The sequence below is a fragment of the Oncorhynchus masou genome, chromosome 30, assembly GCF_036934945.1.
Source record: "Oncorhynchus masou masou isolate Uvic2021 chromosome 30, UVic_Omas_1.1, whole genome shotgun sequence".
Classification (NCBI taxonomy): domain Eukaryota; kingdom Metazoa; phylum Chordata; class Actinopteri; order Salmoniformes; family Salmonidae; genus Oncorhynchus; species Oncorhynchus masou.
In genome coordinates, this window is record NC_088241.1 from 47381475 (window position 1) to 47403703 (window position 22229).

The window sequence follows — 22229 nt, forward strand, 5'->3', positions numbered from 1 at the left end:
TCTTCCACACAAGTTTTTGGGAATTTAAAATGACAAACGCTTGTCTTTCATCATTTGGTCAGATATACTTGGATGTGTAGTGTCAGCATTTGTTGCTGGCATGTTATGCCTAAATTTGCTAATCTTGCCAATGAAAAAAATAAAGTAGGTGGCAATATCAGTTGGTTTTGTGATGAATGAGCCATCTGTTTCAGAATTTAATTTGAGGTGCTCCAAAGCTTTTTACAATCATTCTATATTTATCTTAGTTTCATAGTGTAGTTTCTGCTTATTTTTATTCAGTTTAGACACATGATTTCTCAATTTGCAATAAGTTTTCCAATCAGCTGTGCAGCCAGACTTATTTGCCATTATTTTTGTCTCATCCCTCTCAACCACACACTTTTTAAATTCCTCATCAATCATCATCACTGGGATTTAACAGTTTTATAATAATTTTCTTAATGGCTGCATACTTATTAGCAACTGGAAAAAGCAATTTCATAAATGTGTCAAGTGCAGTGTCTGTTTGCTCCTCATTACACAACACGGACCAACAAATATTATTTACATCCAACAACATAGGAATCACTACAAAACTTATTGTATGACCTCTTATACACTATATTAGGCCCAGCCTTTGGAACTTTGGTTTTCCTAGATATGGCTACTATATTGTGATCACTACAGCCGATGGATGTGGATACTGCTTTCAAGCTAATATCTGCAGCATTAGTGAAGATGTGATCAATACATGTTGATTTCATTCCTGTGCTGTTTGTAACTACCCTGATAGGTTGACTGGTAAAGAAAATAAACCTGTTTCAGGTTATTTTTTTATTTAATCTTTATTTAAACTAGGCAATTCAGTTAAGAACAAATTCTTATTTTCAATGACGACCTCGTCCGGCCAAACCCAGACGATGTTGGGCCAATTGTGCGCCACACTATGGGACTCCCAATAACGGCCCAATCATATAACTCTCAGGCTTCATTCTGCTCACTGTCATTTAGGTTAGTATTCTGGAAAAACGACAATGTTGTTGATCCATCCTCAGTTCTTACACCACAGACAAACTCTGTTTTGAAGCCACCATTGGCCTCATGGAGAAATCCCTGAGTGGTATCTTTGTAGTGAATGGGTGTAATTAAGCTCCCCCCCCCACCCCACCCATCTACCAATAGGTGCCCTTCTTTGCAAGGAATTGGAAAACCTGCCAGGTCTGCATTGTTGAATCTTTGCTTGAAAATCCCTGTTAAACACAGTTATTGCACACAGACTGAGTCCATGCAACTGATGCGACTTGTTAAGCACATTTGGAAATTGACATTATTATGGGCTATTGAATGCAAGCCATTGACAAAAACTCAACTTAATCCATTTGCAATTCAGGCAGTAAGAAAAAGTCAAGGGGTGGGAATACTTTCTGAAAGTAAAATTATTTCCACAAGACATACTAAGAATGATCCGTACAGCAGTAGATATATTAGTGAGCTATGTCAAGAATCAAGTAGATAAATATGCGGTGTGTAGAAACAGTGTAACTAAATACAAAGTACAGTAGTAGAAATATTACAATGAGCCACATCAGGAATACAGTATTTGTGAGTGTGTGTGTGTGTGACTGTTAAATCAAATTTAATTGCATTGGTCGCATACATACATTTAGCTGATGTTACTGCGCGTGTAGCGAAATGCTTGTAAAAAGTAGTTTCCGGCTGTATGTAATAACAGAAAAAAACATTCTGGGCTAATAACCTAAGAATTTTTTATTTTTTTAAATACTGGAATTGTTTAGGAGCTAGAAGCAGAGCTGCAATGTCTATCGGTGCCATAGCAACGATGTGGGTGTGTGTGTGTAAGATAGCATGTACGTGTGTTTTGTGTGAGTGTGCGTCACCTGGTAGACTGCTAGTGATTGCTGTTCAACAGTCTGATGGCCTGGTAATAGAAGCGGTTTCTTAGTCTCGGTCTTGGCACTGATGCACCTGTACTGACTCAGTCTGCTAGACGGTAGCTAAGTAAACAGTCCATGGCTCGGGTGACTGAGGTCCTTAATGGTCTTTTTGGCCTTCTTTGAACACAGAGCACTGGAGGGCAAGCAGCGGGCTCCAGATGATACGTTGGGCTGACCGCACCACTCTCTGGAGAGCCATGCGGATAAGGGAGGTGCAGTTTCCATACCAGCCAGTGATGCAGTCTGACAGAATGTTCTGGTGTATGTGTAGAAGTTGAGGGTCTTACCGAATTTCTTCAGCTGCCTGAGGTTGAAGAGGCACAATAGCAGCCGCGCAGTCATGAATGAACAGGGAGTACAGGAGGGGGAACACCGTTTTGAGAATCAGCTTGGCAGAGGTGTTGTTGCCTACCCTCACCACCTGAGGTTCTGACCCAAGACCCTGAGCGTAGTGATAAGTTAATGCACGTGTGGCTGAATGGAAGCAAGTCCCCGAAGCAACTCTCCAACATCTAGTGGAAAGCCTTCCCAGGGGAGTAGAGGCTGTCATAGCAAGAAAGGGGGGACCAACTCAATATTAATGCCCATGATTTTGGAATGAGATGGTCGACGAGCATGTCTCCACATTCTTTTGGCCATGTAGTGTGTGCGCATACATATACAGACAGATTATTTCACTGTATCACAATTCCAGTGAGTCAGAAGTTTATACACTAAATTGACTATGCCTTTAAACAGATTGGAAAAAATCCAGAAAATTATGGCATGGCTTTAGAAACTTCTGATAGGCTAATTGACATCATTTGAGTCAATTGGAGGTTTACTTGTGGATGTATTTCAAGGCCCACCTTCAAACCCAGTGCCTTTTTGTTTGACATCATGGGGGGGAAGAAAAAAACCCAGAAATCAGCCAAGACCTCAGAAAAAAAACTGTTTAAATGTATTTGGCTAAGGTGTATGTAAACTTCCGACTTCAACTGCACACAGAGACCCCAAATATAAAATCCATACACAAAAAGCGTATTTCTCTCAAATTTGTTTATACCCATTAGAGAGCAGTTCTTCTTTCCCAAGATAATCTAGCCACCTGAAAGGTGTGGCATATCAAGAAGCTCATTAAACAGCCTGATCATTAAAACAGGTGCACCTTGTGCTGGGAACAATAAAAGGCCACTAAATTGGCATGCCAACTGCAGAAATGTCCACCAGAGCTGTTGCCAGATAATTGACTTAATTTCTCTACCATAAACCGAGTCCAATGTCATTTTAGAGTTTTTGGCAGTACATCCACTGGCCTCACACATCCTGCTTCATCTGCGGGATCGTCTGAGAGCAGCCACCCAGACAGCTGAAACATTTCTGCACAATCTGTCAGAAACAGTCTCAGGGAAGCTCATCTGCATGCTTGTTATCCTCACCAGGGTCTTGACCTGACTGAAGTTCGGAATCGTAACTGACTTCAGTGGGTAAATGCGCACCTGGGAAGGTGTTCCACTAGATGTTAGAACTAGAGGTCGACCGATTGTGATTTTCCAACACCGATACTGATTATTGGTGGCCCAAAAAAAGCAGATTTTATTTATTTATTTATATATAGCTGACTACCACCGCCCAGTCAGACTGCTCTGTCAAATCAGACTTAATTATAATAAACACAGAAAAACAAGCCTTCGGTCATTAATATGGTCAAATCCGGAAACTATCATTTCTGAAAAACAAAACGTTCATTCTTTCAGTTAAATACGGAACCATTCCGTATTCTGTCGAACGGGTGGCAACCCAAGTCTAAATATTGCTGTTACATTGCACAACCTTCAATGTCAAGTCATAATTGTGAAAAATTCTGGCAAATTAATTACGGTCTTTGTTAGGAAGAAACAGTCCGCAACGAGCCAGGCAGCCCAAATTACTGCATATACCCTGACACTACCTGCACTGAACGCAAAGGAAGTGACAATTTCCCTAGTTAACATTGCCTGCTAACATGCCTTTATTTAACAAAATATATACTTGTGTATTGATTTTAAGAAAGACTGATGTTTATGGTTAGGTACATTTGTGCAACGAATGTGCTTTTTTCAAATCGTCACCCGTTTGGCGTAGTTGAAGTAGGCTGTGATTCGATAAATAAACAGGCACTGCATTGATTATATGCAACGCAGGACAAGCTAGTTAACCTAGTAATATCATCAACCATGTGTGTAGTTAACTAGTGATTATGTGAAGGATTGATTGCGTTTTTTACAAGATAAGTTTAATGCTAGCTCGCAACTTACCATGACTCATTGCAGCCACAAGGTCCTTTTGACACTGCACTCACGTAACAGGTGGTCACAGCCTGCCATGCAGTTTCCTCATGGATTGCAATGTTAATCGGCCATAATCAGCGTCCAAAAAGGCCGATTACGGATTGCTATGAAAACTTCAAAAATCGGCCCTAATTAAAATCAGCCGACCTCTAGTTGGAACATTGCTGCGGGGACTTGTTTCCATTCAGCTACAAGAGCATTCCTGAGGTCAGGCACGGATGTTGGGAGTTTCGGCCCGACTCCAAAACAGGTTGGTATAATGGTAAAGTCTGTAACTATTGTGACCTCGAAGAAATAGAAAATGAAATAAATGTTATCCTCTATTGCTCTTTCTACCACGATATACGCTTGCTCTTATTCCAGAAAGCTCAGATATACCCTGGCATTATGTGGCTGAGCCATGAGGAGAAACTGAAATAATTTATCCATTGTGTATTTCCATTTGCGGAATATTACGATAAAGCCTTGAATAAAAGAAAAATGGGAAACTAATTAAATTATAAAAATATGCAAATAGCACATATGCACAGTTTATAGATTGTGTGTAGGCCTGTCTCACACCTGAACCATCTCTTTGTGTCAGACTTGTTTGTTGTATTTATGTATTTTTACTGCTCTAGGGTTATAATTATTGCTTGGATAACCGTATTTACTATTATGCATTGATTTATGCAGTGTGCAATGCACAGAACACCGGAATAATTATCACTAAATTATCACAGAGAATTACTGTAATGTTTGTTAATTGGCACTTTGACACCAAAATAACATGTAATTCATTCAGCAAAACAAATAGATGGACACCATTCAAAAACTGCAACTCGTTTTTGGAACACATTACCCTACACTTCAACCAACCAGTCAACTTTGTATCGGTCTCAGAATGGAGAATAACAGCCCAATGTATTTCTCCCATGAGTTGGGCAAGAGATGTGTTGGTGGAATTTCGGGAGAATTCTCCTTACACTTCCTTTGTTAAAATCCCCAGCTACAACGAATGCAGCCTCGGGATATGCCATTTCCAATTTATTCAAAGTCCCACCACTTCAATTCCTGACGAAGGACGTGTCCCAACTGGCATTACTTTTAATCAGAGTCCTATTGATCCTCGTCAAAAGTAGTGTACGATAAGTATAATAGAGGGCAATTTGGGATGCAGAGAGTCTTTACTTAGTGCACCAATTCGCCAGCAAGAACCAATCAAGACAAATTACCTCTGTTTCTGCTACACAAACCCATTGCAGCTGAGGACTCTGTCTCAAAGTATTCCACAACGGAAGAGGTTTTTCCCACACTATATTGCATTGAACAATGATGCTACCCTCAGGCCATACAAGAAAACATATGAGCGATGGGCTTATCGGATATGGATCTTGCCTAGACAAGACTCCTTTTTTTGCAGGGTAATAATCAGGGGTGCAACTTTCACTGGGGACGTGGGGGGATATGTACCCTACACATTTAGAAATGTCATTTTTGTCCACCCCCCCAGTTCTATAATTGGAATGTGATACAAAACAAGGCAGCGGACTTTGCGGACATCTCCGAGCGGCCGGGTAGGCTGTTTGGAGTGTTCATCCAACTGGATAATTATTAGATATTTTTTTATAATAACCCCACTCCTAAAACAAAAGTTTAGCCCCTGGCATTAATAGAGGAGTTACTTGAAGCCATGTTCATATTCAGTCTAGAGGATCTAGATCAATTAGCATGCTGCCTTGTATTCCTATAAGTACACAAAACTAAATACAACACCAGCCTCCAGCCAACTTCTGACATGCCGCCAATAAAAAACAACTTTCAAATCGTCATCTCAAAGACCATTGGAATAGCCCAAGTAGATGGTTTGTAGACGATAAATACATGTCATCTGGTGATAATTTATATGACCGTCGTCTCCTCTTCAGTTTCGCCTCAATATATGCACCTTGGTTAGAGAGCAAGGTAATGGCTGTATTCGTTTCACCAAATTGCGTTGTGTCAACAACAAAAATATGTGTAGAATTGTCCTTTATAAATGATGCTACATTGTGAATCACCTGCTACAGTACACTCCTCCCCCATAATTTCCTCTTTCATGGGATTGAGGTGTATTAGAACATGTGTTCTCTACCGACCAGAATTACCTGGAACAGATAGTCTGACTGTACACTGAGGGCTGACCTCACAGGCCTGATTAAGACAGAACACAATTGTCCTCCACCTGTCCCTCGCTCACTTTCTCCGAATCTCTGCCCTCTCCCCAGCCTCCCTCTCTCTCTGTTTAAGTGGGTTGTGTTTGTTGAGGCCAGCCTTGGGGCGACTCAAACAGTATGAGGAGTGTGCCATGTTCTGATTTTCAGAAGCCCCCCAGGGAGGTGAGGAACCCCCCCAAAAAAACATTGAAAATAACCAGACATACTAAAACACAAGGTCTTCCCCAAAACCTTACTTTTCTTTTATTAAAATGGATAGCAGTCATGGTACAAAACGTGCATCAAAATGTTTGTTTTTTTGCCTGTTTTGTATAGCTATTTTACCCCAAAATAAAAAAAACACGGCCTTTAGATGATCGTAGAGGAACCGGCCTAAGAATGTCATCTCCAATACACTAAAGGGAGTTGTCGGCCTGTTCACTTGGAGTCAAGTTCTCCGTTTATAGCTGGTGTCAGACAACAGTGCATAATTGTATTATGTATTGTATTTAAGGTTAAAATTGTAGGCTACATAGTGAACACAATATGAGCATCAAACATTGTAACATGGGCTGCTGCGGTACTTCTTTCAATACCAAACCATTTCACCTAAAAAAAAGTGTCTGTACCCATCTAAAGCATGTCATGCCAGCATTTACAAAAAAAAAAAAATCCCCTTAAGTTCCCCTTTAATCAAAGTTGTCAGATGGTTTCACATGGTGTGAAGAACCCCTGAGAAAAATGCAGACATACAGTACCAGTCAAACACCTAATTCAAGAGTGTGCCAAGCTGTCATCAAGGCAAGGCTACTTTGAAAAATCTAAAATATATTTTGATTTGTTTAACACTTTGATTACTACATGAATCCATGAGTTATTTCATAGTGTTGATGTCTTCACTATTATTCTACAATGTAAAAAATAAAAACCCTTAAATGTGTAGGTTGTCCAAACTTTTGACTGGTATTGTACATTACCACACACTTGTACATAACTTTTCAAAGAGTTATACTCCTACATGGCCATCAGCAGCATGTCAGAAAGGAGAGGTTGAAATGCAACTCCTGTTTGAAGACTGAGGGTGTCGAAACATGTCAAGTGTCAACTACAGTGGATGAGTGTGTCAACCCATTAGGACTCTAGCCACCACGCAACTCCCAGTAACCTTAGCTTCTAAACTTCAATATGAAGCATGTACAAATTCACTGGGTTCCATTTTGTTCTATCTGCTAAAGCATCACTTCAATGCCTAAAGCTGCAATCAGAAGTTAAAAAAAAAAAAAAAAAAGTGTTCTCCCTGCTGCTTTTTCAGTAAAAAGCTGAGGGATGGTCTGGAGAAATGTAACCACTCAAATTCAGAGCGCTAGGGGTGGTGAGGAGTATTTTTCCCTGCTCTGCTGATGAGTAAATAAAGAAATAAACCATCCTTTTAGGATTCATCGGCCATTATGCTGAGATGGTATTGAAGAAATTAGTTGTTTCATCATCTTTATGTTGTGATTAAAAATATATACTGTACATATTTATTCAATAAAAAGGTTCATTTGCAGTCCTGTGGTTGACAGTTAAAACAGTGTCACTTCCAAAAAGTCACAGAAGCTTGGCAGGGAGATGATATGCATGTCCAGACCTACAGTAGAGCTGAAGTAACAGTACAAGTTTCTGTAGTTGAGCACAAGTTTGTAAAGATGTCCGAGGGAATCATTGAAAAGACTATGAACCTACTGCAATAAAGAATACAGACATTGATGGCCAAATGTATGACAATGTAAGAGCCTTCATGCCCATTCCAAGAAAATGAGTTGTTGCTCAACTTTCAGAACAATTTCAGTGGTGGAAGAGACCCTTTGGAGATGCTGCTGTGTGTTCTGCTGCTGGTTGGGATCACAGGCCTGTGTCTACTATGGCATCATTGGTCATTACTCTACAATGAGACCAGCTACAGACCAGTTACAACAACCTGACTAAAGACAAAGACCAGCTACAGAATAGTTTTAAAATGATGACCACCGAGAAAGATCAGTCCAGGAATAGTATAAATGCCACGACTACGGAGAGAGACCAGCTACAGATCAGGCTTCGGTTCTGCCAGAATCCCTGTCTGGACAGATGGTGGAAGATTAGCACCAGCTGTTATGTGTCCTCCAAGAAGAACACAGGTGGGGTTGGTCAAGCGGAATGCATAGCAATGGGTGCTAACTTCGTAATCATAAACAGCGGAGAAGACAGATATTCATCCACAATGGAATTAAGAAGAATGTCTGGATTTGTATCATTAAAACAAGGGAATCTGGGTGTGTGTTGACAACACACCAATTAGAACTGCAAATTGGATGGAATGGGAACAAAATAACGAATGACAAGTGTGTTGAGATCTCACAGGCAGCATCAGACCCATTAAAGAGATAGTTAGTCAATGTAGTCAAAATAACTGTCTGTGAAATAGTGTTCACACAGTAATTATAATAGCTACTGTAAGCCCCTATCTTATGGAGTTGCATTGGTTATCCATGAGGTTTAAGCTGTTTTTGCTTCCTTTTGATTTCTTTAAAGAGGCCAGGGCTATGTGGAGTTGTCCACTGGTCATCAGGACCATCAGACATCAGGACAAGCTATGTCACATTATTGTATGCATGTAACAATGATATATTTAAAATGACCCTTCAAATGACAGAACATTCTTTTTGCTTCCATTCTGTTGTATAGGTTTACACATTCTGCTTTATTAAATAAATGTATATTAAATGGGATTTAAGAAAGGATAGTACAAAGGATAGTTAGACATTTTACTTGTGTCACGCCTATTTTTTTTAAAAATCACAATGGTGCCGTAACGGCAGCCAGAAGCTGATCATTCATGTAAATGTTGAACATTGAGGTTTTTTTTATGATTGTACTTCCCCCCCCCCTCATCCACCGTTTAACGCCACATTTAGATTACAAGCCGATCATCTCCATGGCGAAACCAGTTTTAGCTGTGAATGGTACTGTTTGGGACATTGCCATGAAAACGGCTCAAGGTTGAGGAGATGACTGCGATGTCTCGTCGTGGTGAAGCGGCAGCTACTCCGTACTGAATACCCATCGGCGGGTATTGGAGGATAAGCTACATATCAACTGGTGGCTATACATGGAAAGGCATTACGTCGGTGACTGCGAGATTAGTAGCTGAGGCTTCTGAACTTGTCCGTGTCTGATCATCTGAATCCCCTGCCGGCTACTGTGACGCTCCCTCCACTGATAATATTGGACGTCCCTTCCTCCACTCCATCCCAAACTGCTTCAATCAACTCTTCATACATCACTATTTTCCTCTAAATAAATATTTTATTTTGACTTTTTACAGCAATTCAGCTTTTAGCTAGATCAAATAAACATTCCTAAACCTTACCATCATTGACATTCAGCTTTGTTTTAGATAGTTCAAATCTTGGGTTGCCGACTACCCGAAGTCCACCAGTGGAGGCTCCTCAGAGGACCATCCTCCCCAGTGAATTTCATAAAACATTATTTATAGTGGAACATTAAAAGAAAAGTGATACTTTTCAAATAAAACACTAAATATATTCACATCAACAAACAATTGATTAAACCACACTGTTGCAATGACAACAGCACTCTGTACGGTAGCACCATGGTGTAGCTGGATGACAGCTAATTTCCATCCTCCTCTGGGTACATCGACTTCAATACAAAACCTAGTGGGCTCGTGGTTCTCACCCGTTTCCATAGACTTACACAGTAATTATGACAAATTCCGGAGGATGTCCTCCAACCTATCAGAGCTCTTGCAGCATGAACTGACATGTTGTCCACCCAATCAAAGGATCAGTGAATGAATCTAGTACTGAAAGCATAAGCTACAGCTAGTTAGCACTGCAGTGTATAACATGTGGTGAGTAGTTGACTCAAAGAGAAAGACAATAGTTGAACAAATTCATTCCTGAAAAATTAAGGAGATGCAAGAGAGCCATCTAGTTTAACCTACTCAAACACCTGGCTCCAACAGAGAGGGATGTTATGTTAGCCAGCTGGTAATGGCTATCCAACACTAGAGCTCTTCCATGCCAAAGTAAGCTTCTGGTTTTATAAATGTATTGCCACCGGGGCCTGCCATTGCGTAACTGTTAAACTGCTTGTCAACTGTACTGCATGATTGTAGCGGGTTTACTAACGCATTAGCTACTACAACTACGTTGACTTGACGTTAGCTAATATGGTGACAACGATGTATGCTGTGTGTAGTGGTTAGCGGTGATGATATGTTTGGAAAGGTTTTTTCGCCTTGTCACAGACAGCGGTTGTAATGTGCACTGAAGTCCACAACAGAAGGGAAACGGTGAGAGGAGAGCGCATAGATGCGAGAAGGAATTATCCAACGATCAAAGGGATCATGCTGTTTGTATGTGGCTGCTATGAAAGTGACCTGTTTTTTTGGTGTGTGATCAGAGGTGTATCCATTCTATCGATACTGTTGAAAAACATTTTTTTAAACGGAAGCAAATGGAACGAAACAGGGATAAACATAACTGAATTTGTCCTTGTTTGCAACTGTAGGACTAATGATTTACACCTTAGATCAGCCAGATGTAGGCAAGATTGTGCAAGGTGGTATAGAATACGTCACCTTGATTACTCAAATTTCTCTCGACCTGTGCACCTACGTCAAACTTTCACTCATAGGCTGGTTGGAGCAACCTCATGATGGTTATAAGAAAAATCTGAGTATCAAGTAGTAGCTTAAACCTAACAATGTTACAGAGCTGGATGAATGAAATATGAATATCAGTCATCCAATACGCTTTAATAGAAATAAGGCCATGCTCATTAAATAAAATGATCGTCCTCCATCATTTTAAACGTCACTGACCGCAACTGATGTCCACGTACTATTTACAATATCGATAAGATAAAGCATCAATTTATTCTGGAATTATCTGCAATGACAATCTCTATAAACTGACAGTAATTTGTGTGTGAATAAAAATGAAGTACTACCACCCTCTACTGGCAGTTGTCCAGACAGTGACAAGGACTGCACAGCACAGAGAACCATATTTCTGCTGAAATTGCATTGAATGATTTACAGTTAAAATCCATCCCAAAAATATCTATAAAAGATACATTGTAAATTACCAGTAACAACTTTAGTTGTGTAGATTTGTCTCATTTTCCCAACATGAGTCAGTCAGGCGAGTTCTCTCCCTGACACACAATTGATTTAGTCTCTCATATTCTCTCCAAGTGCTTTTCTATTTTGCAAATGTACCTTTTTCTTATTCTCTTCCATCGCCTTCACCTGCCACTCTGCTTATACCAGTCACACCCCTAACCCTGCTTTTCTTTCTTATCCAACTCTTTCTCCCATATCAAGTGTCTCAATCCAACTTTCCCTCCCTCCATCCCTCCCGCTAACCAGTCAGAGTATCTTGTATCTCACCTTCTCGTAGTAGTCCACGTTCTTCTCTGCGGTGGAGAGGAAGGCTGATTTAAGGTCTCCTCTCATGCTCCTCTGCCATCGGCCCCAGTCCCCCTTCAGAGCGTTGTTGGCCCATTCCACACGGTCCTCCAGTTTATCAATCTCCTCCTTCAGCTAACACACACAATCATCATCATCATCCTCCTCCCACCAACATTACATATTACAGCGTAATATCCCTTCACATCAACAACCTGGACATACAGAACACGTAAAGCAAGACCTTCACCCAAAGACCTCACGTGACAGGGACAGTTTTAGTTAAGACAGTGGCCATGTCCGTATACCCATACTTGCGTCCAAAATATACTGAACAAAAATAAAAACGCAGCAATGTCAAAGACTTTTACTGAGTAACAGTTCATAAGGACATCAGTCAAATGAAATAAATTCATTAGCCACTAAACTTTGGATTTCACATGAATGGGCAGGGGTGCAGCCATGGGTGGGCCTTGGAGGGCATAGGCCCACCCTCGAGGAAGCCAGGCCCAGCCAATCGGAATAAGTTTCCCCCCACAAAATGGCTTTATTACCAACAGAAGTAATCAACACCACCATTGAGACAATCCCACTTCTTGATATGCCACACCTGTCAGGTGGATGGATTATCTTGGCAAAGGAGAAATGATCACTAGAAATGTGTGCAACATATGAGAGAAATAAGCCTTTTGTGCGTATGGAAAATGTTATTTCAGCTCATGAAACATGGGACCATCACTTTAAATGTGTTTATATTTTTGAACAGTATAGTTATTGTTCTCAAATGTTGTTCACAAATTTCTTTACATCCCCGTTAATGAACATTTCTCCTTTGACAGATAATCCATCTACCTAATAGGCGTGGAATATCAAAGGAGCTGAATAAACAGCTTGATCATTACACAGGTTACTCAGTAAAGTCTTTGAAATTGTTCCATGTTGCGTTTATATTTTTCAATGTAGTATGCAGTTTAAGTACGTAGTACGCTAGTATGGGTATTCGGACAGCCACCGTGCCCCTGAAAACTGCTGATGAATAGCTTCTGGTCTGATGGAAGCATTAAATAGTCTCACCACACAGAGGCAGTAGTAGTAAATGTAACATAGCTTTATAATCTGATTCACAGGCAAGGCTAATTGAGATGGTTTCCTCCTTGGATAGCTACCAAATCAGGCTTTCCAATGATACATGTCATTTCATTGACATAAAAAACAAAAACCTTTACGCCAGTGGGTTATTATTTGGCATATCCTTTGGTTGTGCGCACACGTGTGATAGCCTAATGATCAAAACTTGTGAATGTTTAAAGTTAGCTCATCCAGTTTGAACAGTTGACATTTGAAACATATCAAAAGGTAGACTATACATCAATGTTTATCCACGTTAGCTGATAAACATTTACTTCATCACAAAGCATTATCAAAGTTAGATGGCCAACTTTGCTGCTCCTGCTACATGGTGATACATACACCCCTCTGGAGAGCCATTTCTCTCAATGGTCCTGTTTACTGCAGTGTTATTGATTCATCAGCCATCTCATGGCCCTACCTAACAAGCCCAATACCTCAGTCTCCTCTAAACAAGCACTTCCTCTAGAGTACAACAGTCTCAGTCCGTAGCCCTGAAACATACGACTGTCTATCAGAAAACACACAGAGGAAATGATTGAATAATTAATCAGATACACAGGGAGAAGACACAGGGTCCTGAGGGAGACCTCCGTGTCAAATTAGCAGTGCTCAGATATGCATGGCCCCATTTGAGACTAGGTGGATATTGACAGGTGGAGCTGATATAGGTTGTGCGGCGTTGGCACTCCTGCTCTGGTCCTGTTAAGAGGGGATCGATGTAAGACTTGACGGGGTGTGTGTGTGTTGATTAGGGGAGCTTGTCAGGTGTAACGAGAGAGGTTGGGGAGATAGCAGCTAAGCCTTTAACCCTGGTCTCAGTCTATGTCTGGACCAGCATTCATCTCCCAGGTGGCAATGTGGACACATCATTAGGGTCACACACACAAACACAGTCACACACACAAACACAGTCACACACACAAACACAGTCACACACACAAACACAGTCACACACACAAACACAGTCACGTTATCCTTTTCCATAATTACAACCCAAAAGTGAACAATTGACTGAAGACATTTTCTCTTTTCTTTTCTGTGCTTTGTTTCTTGACTGAAGCATTACTGCCATCTACTGGTTCTAATAGATTACAATTTTATGTCCAGCCATTTCCCCATTTCATGCACCTTGGCAAGGCTTTGAGAAGAGCACGATACATCCTCTCTCCAGACCTGTTGTGCTGGGAAATGGAAATATGGCATCCTGCTTCAAACCACAGCCAGTCAGTGTTAAATGCACTACGAGTTAGGCCAAAAACAGCATCCAACGAACCCAGCCAAAGTGTTAGAGGTTAGGGTTAGGATAACCTAGAACTACTGTCCAGGGGACTATGTACAGCACAAACAAGCTGTTAGAAAAAGGTGAGACTTGCTCAACCACTGCTTGCTTGAATGGACAAGTCAATAGTTGATAGTATTTTAAGGTGTGTTAATTAAATTGTGTTAATAATTAGCTTATTTGACTTTCTAGTGTCATATTTATGCTCATTTTGAAATAGCTAACATCTCAACCATATCCATTCAGCAAAGGGAAAGCTCCACATAAAGCCAAGTTAAGCAGAAGCTGGTGAGCCCATAATGTGTAGTAAGTACAGTTGCATGTTGGCATGCCCTACAGTCCGCTGTACCTCTTCAATCTCCACATCAAGTCTCTCCTGCCTCTGATGTCTGGCTTCTTCAGGGTTTTTACCCAGCAGGCTCCCCCACACAAAACCTAGATCACTAGACTCCTCCAGTCACATCACAGGAAGGTCAGGATGTCAGAGGTCAGAGGGCAAAAGCCACAACAACAGGAACAGGAATGAATGTCCGCATGGTGAAGTTTCCCTTAAATGCTGATCTAAGGTTAGGATTGGGGAAGCTGATCCCAGATCTGCTAGTAAGCAGTGGCATAAGAACAGTAAAGTACAAGGTGATGACCACACAAATAGACCCTGTCTCATTTTGACATAGTCTTAAGTTCCATCTTATACATAATGAAAGAAAATGTGTTGTATATGCCTAGTTGTTTATATGACATACTATGGGTGGCATACTACGTCAGACTGTCATATGAATGTAGCCTAATCTTATTTTTGCATATAGCCTTTTCAGGTGAAACTACATGAGAGCTCTTACTCAGTTATTATGTTTATTAGGTGAAACACTGGGACCTGCAACAAAAGCATACAGTAAGTTTGACATTCTGACTCATTCACAAAGTACTGTAAACCTTATCCTCACATTGTTCTAGAACTCTAGATCCCATTGTTTCACACACACACTATTACAGTGCTCTGTTGGAAATCCATAGGTGATTCTCTTAGCCAGCTCTCTAATTAAAATCTCAGGGTAAAAAAGGTCACTGCTAAGCTAGGAGGGAACCAGGGACACCCACAGGATTGGAACAGCAATAATCCTTAACAGTTCTGTCCACTCTACCCCTTTCTCTTCTTTATTCTCCATCCATCTCAGATCTTACCACCAGTCAGTGGCATTTCGATGTAAGACGTCGATAGATGTGGGCGTTTTCATTACGCAACGATTATCAAGGCCTTATTAGACAATATTTACCACCCAGTTTCCTGAAGTGTGCCAGGAGCTCAAGAGGGACATCCTGAACTATCCGGAGATATTTAGATAATCCTCAGAGGAGGCCTTTTCCAATATCGCCAAAGCTCCTCCTCTGGCTTAAGACAGCTTGATTTAAAATGAGAGGTGACGAGGCGGCAGTTCATGCAGCACAGCTTTATTGCTCCTAATCTCTGGGAAATTGCACTGAAGCATCAGGTAGGCCGACTGATGGCTTATAGAAGGTACATATAAGATATTATAGAATAAAAATATACCTTTCCTAAACTAACACTCGAATCCCCCCCCCCAGCACTGATTTTGCTAATAGCTACTGTGAGGGGAAAAAAACAGACTTACTATGACTAAGATGTATACACTAGGTGGGACAACCACATCTTAAGATAACTAACAAAGTTGCTCTGGATAAGAGCGTCTGCTAAATGACTTACATTTATAAATAGCCAATTTTGCACTTACTGCATCTCGGTCAACTTTCTTGGTGGCCAGAGCTTCATTCTTGGCCTCAAATTCCGCCTGAATGATATCCCTCCGTCTCAATACTGCCTAGAAAAAATGAGCATAAAATGATCTAGGGGTGATCACTGCTTATTCCTGAAAATCCAACAAAAAGATGCATTAGGCTTGTTTGTGCACGTAGACTATGTAAATATGTGTGGGTGTTGGGGGCAAGTTAAGTCAAAGCCTTTCATGTTTAATCAACATTACAGGTTTAGCAAGTACTGCACAGTGCTGGGTTGTCATTTGGTCTACTAACGACATCTAAACGCCACTTAAAAGCCGGTTAAACGACTTCCATTACTGTCTTACACCAGAGATGACTTACCTTGAGTGTCTCAGCACACAGGACATACTCGTGTAAAACAGGCACCAGGGTGTCTGAGAGATGGCCGACCTGTTCCTCTGTCTCTTTACAGCACCTCTCCATACAGCCGGCTACACCTTTCAACTGCTCTGCCAGCTCCTCCTCCGAGCCCGACCACAGGGTGTAGGTGGGCCCGTACTCCTTTAGCTCCTCCAGGTACTCTGAGACACAAACAGGGATATGTACTGTCAACTACCCTACCCACAACACACTACCCTTCAGGACTCGGTTTTAGCCTAGGCAGTGGCATTGAGGACTTTCCCCATTTTGAAGTAGTCAACTGGGTGGAACTTTCTATGGGTTTGATCGGGGTCATCAGTCAATTAATTATCCGCATGAGAAAATATTCCATAACTGGAGGTGGCTGTAAATAGCCAAGCTTGACTTTATACCTGTTCATACACACTCCAGGTGGCAGTTGTTTACCAACTCAGAGAAGTAGAAGAAAATGTACAACTTCAAAATAGAGATTGCCTCAATGTCACTGCACGTGCAGTCAGACACCATAATGGGACAGATACAAAGAACAAGAACCCTCTATCATTCTCTATTTTTGAAACGGAGCGATTTACAAGTCTGATTGAAAACACTACATTCATGTAACTCCGTGTGCGTACCCATAATAGTATTAACTTGTTAGTTGGTATGTTTATAGAGTAATATTTAACTCTGTGGTCTTACCTTTCTGTTCTTTGACGATCCTCTGGGTGACTTTGTCCAGGGAGCCGATCTTGTTGCTGAAATCCTCCACGTACTCCTGGATGGCGGTGAACTCCTCTGGCCGGTTCTTCACCCATCTGACTGAGTTAGCCACCGCTCGCACCGTTTCCCCCATCCTGCTCAGGAACCCCGGTCCTTGCTTCTTATAGGTTGTCAGCTCCTACAGGGACAGACGGAATGGAGAGACGCGCACGCATGCACACACCAACACAAACTGGGGAATTATATTCCTTGATCTTACTTTTACTTTACATTGGAAGGAGTGAGATTGACATAATATTGATAGAGATAGATTATGTCAGAGACAGACACTGGATCCTATCCTTTCCATTGTAACAATAACATGTGCTCTAGACTAGAACATTCCACTGTCACCAAGTTACAGAAATGGCTTTCATGTCACATTGACCTTGAATTAAATGTTGTTGCACAAACTCAATGAGTTGCCTCTGCCCATAAAAAACAACATTCTCCTCTCTGGGCAGCTTTGAAAATAAAGTTTTTTTAAAACATATGAATGACCCCTATGATGTTACTGCAATGAGATAGATATTTGTTTTATTATCTCGCGGTCACTGTGTTCAACCGTGTTGGATCTTGCCTAGCAGTCTTGTTACAAGACCACAATGGGAATAAGTCCAAGACTTTATTATGTGTTATCCACCATGATGTAACAATGGGAATAAGTCCCAGACTTTATTATGTGTTATCCACCATGATGTAACAATGGGAATAAGTCCCAGACTTTATTATGTGTTATCCACCATGATGTAACAATGGGAATAAGCCCCAGACTTTATTATGTGTTATCCACCATGATTTAACAATGGGAATAAGTCCCAGACTTTATTGTCTGTTATCCTCCATGATTTTACTCATGAGTGTATGTCTTTCTCAAGTTGTGCTTGTTGTTGTTTTTTTTAAAAGGTACAACAAAATGTATCAACTAAACCATAAACTGATAACATGCTAAAGACACTGGGACACAAGGGAGGCATTCATTCACATAGTTAAAGTCTAGGCATTAAACTACAAGGCTAATCAGGTTTAGTGGTAGGACAGCGGGACTATACCATGTGCAATTAGACTAGCTTGACGTACCAGTTGAGTGTGTAGTCTGACTGCGTAACAGTCTTTTGTGTGCTCTCAAAGCTTTTATGGATTATGTGTTTGGTGCGCGATTAAGTAAGCATTTGGTATATGCTTGCTTACCCAGGCCTGAGCACTAAGGAAGACTTTGAAGTCTTCGCTGCAGGACAGAATGGGGTGATCAGCAACGCGATTAAGGAACTTGTGGAGAGCTTTCCTCCGTGTCTCGATGAAATCACCATTGAACCTCTCCACCATCCCCTTCACCACAAACTTCTCTGGCAGAGGCTGAGGAAAGGAAGAAGGATTAAAACAGAGCTCAGAAATATGTAGTGGATCGATAGTATCAAATCAAATTTTATTTGTCACATACACATGGTTAGCAGATGTTAATGCGAGTGTAGCGAAATGCTTGTAGTATGGAGTTTAACCAAATTCTCAATTCCTTTACAGGTCAGACACGACATACATGAACAATGAGAGTTGAGTGGGCATCCTCCAGTTTCCCTTTGAGCCAGAGGAAGTCTTGGTAGCGCCTGCGGACTTCGTACTCAGAGTTGTCAAACTCACTCCGTGTGGTCTGAGGCAGGCAGAGAGAGAACACAGTAAAGGCCAGATTAACTCAATTCTGTTGGCAAATACAGTCTAGTATATACACTGTACAATCGATGCAATTCCATTTCTAGAGGACATACAGTAGATTACACACACCCCTCACCTTGGTCAGAACTCTGTAGGTGATGAAGGTCTCAATGGCAGTCACATGACTCTCTGGGTTGTCCACAGTAATGAAGATGTCTTTAGAGTCACTCTCCTCGTCCTCCTCAAACTTACACTGGTTGACCATGGAGCCTGGGGATGTCGGCATTGAGGCGTTGAACATATTCCCGTCTGCAAGAGTCGAATCCTAGAAAAACAAATCATGAAAGGCAGAACTGATTTAAATCATCTGGAAGAGAAACCCAGAAGCAAAATGCACGTGCGCTGGCCAGTTACGTTGTCACAACAGTAAATACCATACAGTACATCGTGTAAGAGTGTTACACAACACCATCTTGTGATGCGACGACCACATGTAGCTTCACAGCTAAAAAGCCCTTTCCTTTGCACTTTAACATTAACTTGCACCAAACATTTAGTGTCCAATCAAATAATGACCCAACATGTGGTTTCCATTTCAAATATCAAAGACACACCTTCATTGAATTGCTGCAAATATTAATTCTAACAATTATTTCTAAGTTTTACCGTTTCAGTTTTCGCAGCTCTTTTCTGGTGCCTTGTCTGCAGCACAGAGGCCAGGTGCACTTGTTAGAGAGCATGCAGCTAATTGGCACGTCCTATTATCCTGAAATGGAGGGGTGTGTTCGGTGATACCACCTCCGTCCAGCATAGGGGAAATGGAGTTCCCCGGTTTAAAACATTATGCTGGAATTTTCTATTCAAAATTAATACATTTAAAACATATCATAATAATAAGTATGCTTAAAATCATGCTTATGCTAAAACATTTAAGAACAGATCCTTGATCATTTATTTGCATCTTTGTAGCCGACCTGCCTCTAAGTGAACCCTGTGAGCTGCGCCTATTCTGCCACGCAGACATCACTTACACATGTATCTGTTTCAGATAAAATGGCGCTGGAAAAAATGGCAGCAGTTTTACGGGCGCCCAACCAATTGTGCTATTATGGGTTTGTTTTTTAGTGTGTTCTTTAACTTATTTTACACATAATGTTTCTGCAACCGTATCTTAAGGCAAAAAAGAGCTTCTGGATATCAGGACAGCGATCACTCACCTCGGATTAGACAAAATATTTATTTCTTCAACAAGCAAGACGCACAGGACATTCTCCAAACACCTGACAGGGCCAACATCCCCATTATTTGCAAGAGGAAGAAACGCAGGTACAGTGGACATAGAGTGGGATGCCTCGTGAGGACCCGCAGAAGGCGAGTGAGAAAGCTGCTGTTACATCAATATTACTCGCCAACATGCAATCATTGGACAATAAATTAGACGAGGTACGATCACGAATATCCTACCAATGGGGACATCAACTGTAATGTCCTATGTTTCATGGAATCGTGGCTGAATGGCGACACGGATATTCAGCTAGCGGGATATACGCTGTACCGGCAAGATAGAACAGCACACTCCGGTAAGACGAGGGGGGCGGTCTGTGCATATTTGTAGGAAGTCTCTAGATTTTGCTCGCCTGTAGTAGAGTATATTGTGATAAATTGCAGGCCACACTACTTGCCTAGAGAGTTCTCAGCTATACTTTTCGTGGCTGTTTATTTACCACCACAGACTGATGCTGGCACTAAGACCGCACTCAGTCAGCTGTATAAGGAAATAAGCAAACAGGAAACCACTCACCCAGAGGCGGCGCTCCTAGTGGCCGGGGACTTTAATGCAGGGAAACTTAAATCTGTTCTACCAAATTTCTATCAACATGTTAAATGTGCAACCAGAGGGAAAGAAATTCTAGATCACCTGTACTTCACACACAGAGATGCGTACAGAGCTCTAACCTCGCTCTCCATTTGGTAAATCCGACCACAACTCTGTCCTCCTGATTCCTGCTCACAAGAAAAATTTAAGCAGGAAGCACAAGTGACTCGGTCTATAAAAAAAGTGGTCAGTTGAAGCAGATGCTAAACTATAGGACTGTTTTGCTATCACAGACATGTTCCGGGATTCTTCCAATGGAATTGAGGAGTACACCACATTTAAAAAAAATGTATATAGGCAAGTCAGTTAAGAACAAATTATTATTTTCAATGACGGCCTAGGAACAGTGGGTTAACTGCCTGTTCAGGGGCAGAACGCCAGATTTGTCAGATCTGGTTACCAGTCCAACGCTCTAACCACTAGGCTACCCTGCCGCCCCAGTGACATCAGGCACTGGCTTTATCAATAAATGCATCGAGGACGTCGTCCCCACAGTGACTGTGCGTACATACCCCAGCCAGAAGCCATGGATTACAGGCAACATTTGCACTGAGCTAAAGGTTAGAGCTGACTCATTCAAGGTGCGGGACTCTAACCCGGAAGTTTACAAGAAATCCTGCTATACCCTGTGACGAACCATCAAACAGGCAAAGCATCAATACAGGGCTAAGATTGAATCATACTACACCGGCTCCGACACTCATCTTATGTGGCAGGGCTTGCAAACTATTATAGACTCCAAGGGGGAGCACAGCCGTGAGCTGCCCAGTGACACGAGCCTACCAGACGAGCTAAATCACTTCTATGCTCGCTTCGAGGCAAGCAACACCGAGGCATGCATGAGAGCATCAGCTGTTCCGGACGACTGTGTGATCACGCTCTCCGTAGCCGACGTGAGTAAGACCTTTAAACAGGTCAATATTCACAAGGCTGCGGGGCCAGACGGATTACCAGGACGTGTGCTCCGGGCATGTGTTGACCAACTGGCAGGTGTCTTCACTGACATTTTCAACATGTCCCTGATTGAGTCTGTAATGCCAACTGTAATACCAACAAGGCAACCTGCCTAAATGACTACAGACTCGTAGCACTCACATCCGTAGCCATGAAGTACTTTGAAAGGCTGGTAATGGCTCACATCAACACCATTATCCCAGAAACCCTAGACCCATTCCAATTTGCATACTGCCCAAACAGATCCACAGATGATGCAATCTCTATTGCACTCCACACTGCCCTTTCCCACCTGGACAAAAGGAACACTTGTGAGAATGCTGTTCATTGACTACAGCTCAGCGTTCAACACCATAGTACCCTCAAAGCTCATCACTAAGCTAAAGATCCTGGGACTAAACACCTCCCTCTGCAACTGGATCCTGGACTTCCTGACAGGCCGCCCCCAGGTGGTGAGCACCACATCCGCTGCGTTGATCCTCAACACTGGAGCCTGGTGCGTGCTCAGTCCCCTCCTGTACTCCCTGTTCACCCACGAATGCATGGCCAGGCACGACTCCAAC

At 41.7% G+C, this 22229-nt stretch overlaps 1 protein-coding gene across 2 annotated transcripts in view; it reads right to left on the bottom strand.

Annotated features, from left to right (window-relative positions):
• Positions 1-22229, bottom strand: part of snx7 (sorting nexin 7) — a 35976-nt gene that overhangs the window by 7731 nt on the left and 6016 nt on the right. The window contains exons 2-9 of one of the 2 annotated variants that reach the window (XM_064949176.1): positions 18973-19161; positions 18724-18834; positions 18378-18542; positions 17127-17325; positions 16407-16606; positions 16040-16126; positions 14638-14739; positions 11861-12013 (exon numbers count right to left, since the gene is read on the bottom strand). In XM_064949176.1, the coding sequence (XP_064805248.1) occupies positions 11861-12013; positions 14638-14739; positions 16040-16126; positions 16407-16606; positions 17127-17325; positions 18378-18542; positions 18724-18834; positions 18973-19161 (1206 nt within the window). The remainder of the gene's footprint in view (positions 1-11860; positions 12014-14637; positions 14740-16039; positions 16127-16406; positions 16607-17126; positions 17326-18377; positions 18543-18723; positions 18835-18972; positions 19162-22229) is intronic. The other variant, XM_064949177.1, reaches the window with a different exon arrangement.